General features: G+C 45.5%; 1 protein-coding gene across 2 annotated transcripts; it reads left to right on the top strand.

Annotated features, from left to right (window-relative positions):
• The first annotated feature begins 5,940 nt into the window (after nt 1–5,940).
• LOC135912438 (uncharacterized) lies at nt 5,941–8,437 on the top strand. 2 transcript variants are annotated; one of them, XR_010567666.1, is made up of 5 exons: nt 5,941–6,117; nt 6,391–6,482; nt 6,556–6,610; nt 7,278–7,443; nt 8,258–8,437. XR_010567666.1 is itself a non-coding variant. In XM_065444885.1 (4 exons), the coding sequence occupies exons 1-4, from the start codon at nt 6,045–6,047 to the stop codon at nt 8,326–8,328; spliced, it is 402 nt and encodes a 133-aa protein (XP_065300957.1). In that variant the 5' UTR covers nt 5,941–6,044; the 3' UTR covers nt 8,329–8,437. The 2 variants fall into 2 exon arrangements, 1 of the variants encoding a protein (XP_065300957.1); XM_065444885.1 differs by lacking the exon at nt 6,556–6,610.
• The last annotated feature ends 877 nt before the right edge of the window (nt 8,438–9,314 follow it).

The raw sequence follows: 9,314 nt of genomic DNA, 5'->3' as shown, positions 1-9,314 counted from the left end.
AATTCCTGTATGTTACAAGCTACATTCTTATTAATCAGGAATCCGACTCATAGTTCTCCCCGCTAAGCCGCGGTAGCACAGGACGTGCCCGCTTAATTTTTAACACTGTATATGCTTCTTTTGGCCTCCTAACTTCACTGAGCCCTATTATATCCCATTTACTGCCCTCTAATTCCTCCAACAGCACTGCTAGACTCGCCTCACTAGATAGCGTTCTAGCATTAAACGTTGCCAGGTTCATATTCCAATGGCGGCCTGTCCGGAGCCAGTGATTCTTAGCACCCTCTGCTGCTTCGCAGGTCTGACTGACGCCATGGTCAGTTGCTTCGCAGCTGGTGGGGACTGAGGGCGGGGGTTTGATTGTTGTGTTCATATAGGAGGTTGTGGCCAAGTACTGCACCAGGGTGGCCAATCCTGCTCTGGTGAGGGAGTGCGTTACCGGTTCTGGTCACCGGGATCACGCCACACTCCAGGCCTGTTTGTGCAATTTTATCAACACGCGGATTTTTTTGTCTTTTAATCCGGTGGAAAATTGCCGGCATCGGGATTCCAACCACGGACCTCTTGCACGCGAGGCGGGTGTTCTACCTCTACGCCACCGCTGCACGACTTTGCTTAACAGACATTGAAGCATGTGCTGCTACGCTCGCTACGAGTCTTGTAAATGCGACAGCGTCGAACGCCCACTGTTCAGCGCTGAATGTGTGTTTGGTCTGCTGTGCTTGAAACGAGTGGTGCAGCCATGCAGCAGGGGTGGTGGAGGAGCAGAGTGGCTTAGGTGCTCCATTGGCGCGTTCACAGACATGTGCTCCCATTTTGGTCTCATTAGTGGCTGTCGTGGGATTGTGGTGTGCTCCTTGCCTAGTATGAAGTTTGCGATGCTAACACATATGCATGACGACAGAGTCAAAAATGATGCATATGTCTGTGTTCTTTGCGTTTGTGTGTTGTAAATTACTTTCTATTGTGGAACTTCTGGCAGTCTTATTACGCAAGGAGTACGAATGTAAACATATTTCTGTAACAAATTTTGAATTACCCATAATACCCTTTACGCCGATAAGTGGGCTACACAGCCTGTGTGAATCAGCTACCTTTTGCTGCAACGCTCTTCTGTGTGGTAGACACAGAAGAGCGTTCTGTGTGGCATGATGGACGTTTTTTCTGTACTGTTGTAAAAACAATTTGTTTATTCACTGCTTCGTCGCCGCAGTACATTTTGGTTACGCGGTGAAGCATACTAAAGTGGGAGGGGCCCAAGCAACCCTAGCCGACTGCCAATGATTGGCCGATTGTTGGGAAATAGTCGGCAGCCGGCTTCACTGGCCACCCGACTTCCGAAAACAGTCGGCCCGACGTCTCCTTCCAGCTACATCGGCACGCGGCCGGCCGCGCGGGCTGGGCCTCCGTCAGAGCACGACTGAACGCCGAGCGCGCCAAACGCTCGTCGGTGCGACAAGCCGGCGATGCATCGGGCCGGCTTTAGTTGCCGACTTAACTTTGGCTCCACGTATTTTTTTTGTTAGACAGCATAAAATGTATTGCACTAAGTAGATAACTACAATAATTGATAAGCATTTTGCATGCTGCCACAATTGATGCACACTGCCGAAGCACGAGACTGCAACTCTGGACCTTTTTTATTTTTTTTATGAGTTTGCTCGTGTTGCTGCTTGGTTTCAACTCACGTTTCGCTAAAAAGCGGCATTTTTTTTTCTCCGCATTGGTAAAACGCTTTGCATTGCTTTTAAACTGGTTCGTTCGCAGTTGGTTCGGTTCGACTGGGTAGGAGGTGTCTTTTTCGCATGAACCGTGGCAAGCAGAGGTACTAATTAAACACTCTGTGAAAAATGCAAGAAGAAAGAATCCGACCTCATTGCGAAATTCGAGCGCGCACGAACAAGCAATGTCAACGCGCATGCCTACTTCCAACGACAAGCTGATGTAGGCTCTGGCGATTCGGACTAAGGGGAAAAAAAAGTCCAGAGGCGGGGAAGAATGCGGGCAAGAAGGCAGGACCGAGCCCATGGCCGAGTAGCGTGGCCGGGTAACTGCAGTGTTGAGCTAGGAGAGGAAAGAAAAAGAAGAAGGGAAAATACAAAACGTCCGCAACCAGGGAAGGCATGCTGCAGGCGAAGAAGCGCGGGAAACTTTTCGGGTGCTGTAGGCTGCGCTTGCGGCCGAGAAGCCAGTGGTGTCTGTTGTCAATAAATTTTGAATAAACGGTGCGATCTGTCTGAGCCCAAGATGAGCAATTCAGAAACGCACCCAAGGCAGCACCACAAAAGCACTTGCATGCGGAAGAATTAACATGGATGCATACGCTATAGTGCGTCGCAACAAATGTACAGTTTAATTGTAATATATTTTTTATCAGTATAGTTTTACCTATACAGCTTTGCCCAATATGTAGTTATAAGCTTCTGGCTGAAAACATGTAACGGCTTACATTAGGCAATGTTATGTAGGTTTCTTTTTTCTTGTCCATCAATTGCTGCTGTCAACTTTATACGTTTTCACGTATAGCGCTTTCATATATCGCTCTTGCGCAAGAGGAAGGGCCTTCTCGACAATGGCACCACTTCCCAAATGGCAGATGCGCGCTGCATGCAGGCGGCCACGTAACCTATAGCTCTCATCTAAAATAAAGCTTCGTCATTACAATATATGACTCATGCATGCACTGCCTCAGTATACGAAATCGCATCCGTCAGAAGTCTCATTGCAGATATTTTACATATGAACGTCCGGTAGATATCCCGCACTTCTTCTAGCTGGCACATATATGGAAAAAAAACAGTCGTTTGACGTGATCGAACTTTCGGTTTCTACGTTCGAATATACGTCGTTTCTGGCTTTTATATGGGGCTCTGATGTACTTACGTGACAAATCGAGACCACCGAACGTCCGAAATGACGTCTAATTGATAAAGACATATACCATAATGCATAAACGAGGTTTGCGCCTAAATGAGTATTTGTAATTAATGACAGCGAATGGGTAGAACACACACAGAGACACACGTAGCTGGAGTGCCTGAATGCTGGTGAGTCGACCATTGAAATAATGAAATAACATTACTATAAAAGGAGGTGTTCTTTACTTGCTGCTACCAGCGTGAGCCAGAGAAGAGGCAACACACGAGAGATACGCACTTAATATTTGCAAGAATATAGCGCGAGCTTTTCCCCCGAAATTTCGAGCCTTGGAACGCGCCTCGCATTATATTCGAGTTCCTGACATGAACATAACGTGTGCTATTTTTCTTTTACCTTATCTATAACGCTGACATTTCACTGTGCGCAAGAGCGCGCGAGCTGAAAGTTCGCACTGTTCATTTCGCGCCACCTTTATCCTCCCGGTTTAAAACGCTCTTAGTGCCGCATCAATATGGTTACGGCGTATTAATCGAAACCTTGTGCAAGACGATCGGCGGTGATGTGCAGGCGCGCCAAGCGAGCGGCCTTCGAAGTCGCCCGGTGAATCGTCGCACAGTGCCTTCGCCGTATTCGATTCTATTACGGGTATTTCTGAAGTGCTGCCTGCCAAATAACTTTGGTCGCATGGAGTGCAGAAACCGTCATCGCCGACGGTGACAAAGAAGTCAGCCGTAACAACGAGTAATATTGTGCAGGCACTCGTCCTTTCACGGCATTTTGCGACGGCAGTTCGCAGTAACGAGGAATAAATTGCGCTTTGCGGGCAACCGCTTTTATACGTCGTTTCCTGTTTTCTTGAGGCATCACTTCGTGTAATGTACATATATATATATTCTTTTTGTGAGACCGAAAGTCCCCTCGCACGTATATTAGTGGTGGCTAAGTGTTTAATTGGTTTTGTAGTGACGTGCCGCAAGGGACCATGCACACTGTCCGACAGCCGCTGGGCGAATTCGTATATTTAAGAAGCTGTGTTGATGCAGCTTAGTCTTGCAGACGCCGCTAAATTTAATGTCTTGTCATCGGTCACAAGAAAAGCGAGCATAATAAAGTAACGTGGCACGAAAGGTCTTCACGGGTGGTCCAGGCAGCAATTGCACAACACTTTGAAATTGAGCCTTCAGGCCATGCGTTCACACGCGCCAGTGCGTTCCGACAGGCTGCGCAGTGCTTTGAAGAAGTGAGAGGCAGCAATTTTTTAATGTTGTTGCTTTTGCGTAACAAATGTTGACGTACGAATATATATAATGACGGAATATATACCAGCTATACAAAAGCGATGACGGCGGTTCATCACACGGGGATAAACAGCAACCATCACATAAAGACGTTAGTGACAGTTCACCTGGCAGTTAGATCACTTTCCGGCTAAAGGATGGTTCTGTGCTTTATTCTGGACTGATCGAACTCTAGTAATTAGAGTGAATAATGAAATTAGAATCAAATTTATTTTCGCCATATATTCGGGTGCGCATGCAACGACCACTATTGTGAGAGCAAGAATACATGGATACCAGTGTGCTAGTCGCAAGAAGAAGACATATCGCGTAATTATTACATTTGCTTTACCAAAAAGCACAAGATTTCAATACTTCAAAAACGGATATGTTTGCAACACTATTGTGTCGTTCATTATTGCTTTCTTCTTTTGTAGTTAAACTATCGAGAAAATAACTATTTAACGGGGAACAAAATTTAATCAAGTGGATATTGCATTAGACAGTTCTCGTAATATTCGTCTGAACTGCGGAAAGAGTCAAGCAAAATTATTTGCGAACGGCGTGTTAATTGTAAATGGCCCTGTCGCAGCACAGCAAAAATCGTCAAACGATCCAAGCGCAGGCGACTCGTGGACTGTACAGTTCTAGGGGACATTTCAGTTAGATGTTTTCACTGGGGAGGGTGAAAGAAGCGATTATACGAAGCCGAATTGTGAAGAGATGTCAAAATCTGCAATTTTTGTAGCTATTGTCGATTCGTCTAAGAAAAATTAAGGCTGCATGCCAATCAATGTAAATCATAAAATGGAGCATTTCTGCTGTCGACGTGGATTTGGTTGGGAAGAACTAGAGTTAGATCAAGTTCTTCCAATTTTTGCTCAATTAACTAATGACGTTCAACAATCAAGCAGTTAAGAATTAATAAATTCATGGTATATCATGAGTGTTTTTTCAAGCGCCGTCTCCTGTGAAGCATATCTACCATTTTCTAGCAAAGCTCCCTGGAAAGCGTATTGACTGTGTATGCATGCATGCACCTATCGAACTTCGTGCACGTATAGACGTGATGCTTTGACGATAAATATTTATTAAAATTCAAATTATTTATTTCTGCCTTGTAAAGGTACAGAGAGCGGAGGCGCAGAAAAAGCTGTCAGATACAGATTGACAAAGCCGAAGCCCCCTTTCGCTTGGCAGAGCCTTTACAGCGAGACTTTTAAAACAAATACAGTTGCACACGGTAATAACAGGTATACAATAATTAACAAGTACAAAAGGAAACAAAACAAGTCAATACAATATTTATACAATACTCCCAATTTGGGTGCTAACGTACATAGCACCCGAATTACTGTTCGACGCATTGAAGAGGTGAAAATTACTGTTTACATAAGCTATATACATATTCGTATAGAGCTACCAATCCCTGCAAAATATAGAACGCAGATTTTCATTACACACACGCACGCACGTGCACAGCACACACACCAAAAGGAAACGGTGACGCGCTCACAGGAAGCGCCTGGAAAAAAAAGAAAAAAAAGGAAAAGTGTGGGGAACCGAGGTCGCATTGCTCTGTGGCATTCCCTCTCCCAGAAGGAATGAAGAGGTTCTTGGAAAGCAGCGACGCGCGATTCTCTCTGTCAGCGAGGACGGGGCGAGAAAGCGAAACGGGACTTTCCTTGCTGTCTATTTTTTCTTCGTCAGGCCAACGCCACCTGCTCGCAGGGGCGCAGGCGAGTTCCCGCCAAATGGCGCGGGGGCGTGAGTTGACGCCAAATGCTAGCTCTGGATGCCAGCTCGTTCCGCGTCTCTTGGTAGACTAGTTGGTGCATTTCTGTTATCATGGACTGCGCATAGAAACGCAAACTACACAAAAGTGACATGGACAAGAACAGCGCAAGCCCTTTCCATGCAATGGAGCCGCCGTATCTCGCCGTTCAAGATATGCGTACTCGTAAGTGGCATTTTAATTTCACGTTGTGTAATGCATGACTGTCTTTTTCAAGTGAACAAAACTCGCTTTGTATTGCGTAAATGGTTTTGCAACGTATGATAAACTCCTTGTTTTTTGGGCTTATTTTTTTGACGGGAAGAAAAAAAAAAGCTTTATATGAGCTAGAATGGATCAAGCGTACGAGAGTTGGGACAGGGAAATCTGAGACGTACTTTCATGCATATATTTCTAATATTATTTTCTCGTCTTGCATCTGTCTTAATTTTTCTCTAGGAAACACTGGAACGACACTGCTTAAATTGAAGCACAGTGTGCGAATGACCTGCTACGCTCGGAACTGTTATCACCATTCGGGAAGAAATCAGGTATGACGATTGTCTGGTTGTCATTGCGGAAAAGTCATAATTAATTAGAAGTTGCTTTCGTTCCTTCCCACAGATGAAAAAACAAAACTGTAAATGCCTGTACGATATACGTCTGGTGCATATTGCAGGTAAGAATGGATTGTGTGTGGCACATCTCTGCATGTGGACTAGAGTAGATCTAGGAACATCAGACAAGAAGCCACGTATGTGAAACCTTGCGGATAGCCCATATGTAAGTTGTTCCTCAATTCTTCTGTTAATTGTTGCATTTTCGTAGTTTACGTGTAATACTTTGTCACCGCGGTCTCGACGTTATGTATACCTATACATTTGTCTCGTGGCAGTCTGCGTGCTATTTTGTTTCTGTAGCTGTGTTTTATTCATTTATCGCGCTGCCTGGATGTTATTTTTTTGCAATGATACGCTGAGCCAAGTCAGTAAATCTATCCTTCCTGTCCTCATGTTTCCTTGTGCGGCTCTAAAGCGTATCTTAGAGGAATATTTAGCTTCAGACTCCCGCATGGAACAGATGGTGAGTGACATGCTGTTTTCTTTTTAGAGAAACTATGTATTCATGTTTAATATTTGGTTGATTTTCATTTTGTCATTCATACAATACCGCAGCCATATGCCGTTCTGTCATAGAACGTTGTTTCTAGATATATTTGTTTTATGTGGTTAAAACATTTAAAACGAGAGCGATCACATTTCTTATCCTGCCCATTATTTTTTACAGACCACGATAACCACGTATTTGGATATCTGGTTTAACTCTACATGCGCTGGTTCGTGCAGGTGAACTTTTTTTCCAGATACGGAGGAACGGACACCGGTCATGCCGTGCGCACTCTTCTGCGGGGCATACTCACAAATGAAGCTGCACTGCAGTTCAGCTGGAAAGGGTCCCAGGGGAGGAAGCACGCCTTCGTGAAGCTCACGGCCATCACGAATCTCATTCCAAGTAAGAAATATGGCATAACAATCAGCTTTCTTGTGCACGTTGCGAACATCGATCGGTACCAACTGCATGCCTCGTTTTTTTTTCTTCATTCAAACAAGCTGCTGCTTATTGCATCTTGCTGCGTCCAGTATTAGCACTTTCTTTAATAAAATAATTCCGTAATAAGTGAGTTCTACTTGCGGCGTCCATATTTTGTCACTGCTTTTGAGGTGTTTGTTTTGCTTCACCATATAATATAAGCTGTATATGCTGTTTCTCCTTTAGCCCATGTATGCAAACTGTTTTCTGCAAAACATAGACCTATCATCGTTGCCATCATGTCCGCAAGTATATGTATCATGCCATAAACTTCCCCTCTTGCCTCTCCAGACATTTACCTATTCACCTCCTTGTGCCGCTTGGCGCTCCGGGCTCCGGCGCGTTTTTTGTCTCAGCGTTTCAACTTGGCTGTTTCATGTAGTGCTCACCGGAAGCAACAAGACCGATCGTGGTGTAAATAGCCGCGCTACCTATAGACACAGTAGCCATTGTGTATGCGTGTTTTGTTAGGGTTCCGTGTTGAGTTCCCCCTATTGCTAACGACATATAAATTACCAACTATCCGGTACTTAAACGATTTGTGTCGTCCAGCCACTCGTCGTGACAGCTTCGATACTGATTTGCACGTCCCTAATATTGCTTTGTTATCGTTTCTTTAATGTTTAGTAAATATCTGGCTTATGATCTTCTTGATTGTTTCACTTCTCCAAATGGAATGAAACTAACCAACTGAACTATAAAGCGGGGGCAGCTTATATGTGCCGCTTTATTGCAGCATCTGTGAGGAGCATGCCTTCCCAGACGCTTCACTGGCATCAGTGGCTGGAGTCACGAAACGCTGGTTAGTCGGAGCAGCTGACAGGGATGGAGGCCGGAACGAGAGAAGGCGCCGTGACCCCGCTTCAAGCCCACCCATGAACCAGCGTTTGACCTATGTGAACGTGTGGGTGTATATATCCACGACAAATACAAGAAATAAAGACCTGTATGAGAATATTTTGCCTGGTATTTATGTGGCATGAAAAGCACAAAAAATTTAGCGTTCGCTTTCGTGTGCTACTTCTATGCCGGCCACCACACAAGCATGATGCGCATGCTGTTGTAAGTGCATCATGCAAATGCTACGATTATTCGGAGCGTCAAAAGCAAGGTCGGCTATCAGCACCGGGCCGATGCAATGCCGACAATTATTGTCGTCAGGGCCATGGCTTGCCCGCGTATGGCATGCGCTCGGCTGCGTTGGCCAAATAGAATGGCCTTACGGCTGGCCGACTGACTACGTACCTAAAACCTGGGTAGGCCCTCGTATGGGACGCCGACGGTCAAGTCGGCCACAGTGGTCGGGCCTACATCGATTGCCGACGACCAGCCGAAGTTAGGTCAATGTCAATCCCCAAAGCTGGGCCGCCCTTGGTTGCCGAAGTCGGGCCAACCGTTTTGCAGTCGGCTGGAGACGTCGGCCAGACTTTTTGCCACGGACTTTTTGTTGCTTGGGGGGCCACTATCACCATGCAAGCATAGTATGTACACTTAGGCGACCTGAGAGGCGGCGGGTGCGCGTGTGTATAATCAGAGTCCTTCCATGTTTTGTCATGGAAGGACTCTGGTATAATTAAAGAACTCATTATGTCCAGTGATTGTGGCCCGTTTCCACTTTTAGTATGCTTCACCGCAGTACATTGCTTAGGCTTCACCGCGACACATCGGTGTATTGCGAGAAAGGTACTCTTTAAAAAATCCCAATTCAACGTTTATTTTGTTGCTTGCTACACTGCAACACAGGGGGGGGGGGAATAAGCATCATGCAGTAAAGCACACTAAGAGTGGAAGTG

This window comes from Dermacentor albipictus, chromosome 1, assembly GCF_038994185.2.
Source record: "Dermacentor albipictus isolate Rhodes 1998 colony chromosome 1, USDA_Dalb.pri_finalv2, whole genome shotgun sequence".
NCBI classification, from domain to species: Eukaryota; Metazoa; Arthropoda; class Arachnida; order Ixodida; family Ixodidae; genus Dermacentor; species Dermacentor albipictus.
The sequence above is the reverse complement of the archived record's forward strand: the minus strand, read 5'-3'. Positions and strand labels throughout refer to the sequence as shown.

What these genes read in the sequence shown, in the direction of transcription:
- LOC135912438 (XM_065444885.1), top strand. Translation starts at nt 6,045, where the DNA reads ATGGACAAGAACAGCGCAAGCCCTTTCCATGCAATGGAGCCGCCGTAT. An exon ending in CGTTCAAGATATGCGTACTC is followed by an intron (nt 6,118 to 6,390) that starts GTAAGTGGCATT and finishes ATTTTTCTCTAG; the next exon opens with GAAACACTGGAACGACACTG. An exon ending in ACCATTCGGGAAGAAATCAG is followed by an intron (nt 6,483 to 7,277) that starts GTATGACGATTG and finishes TGGTTCGTGCAG; the next exon opens with GTGAACTTTTTTTCCAGATA.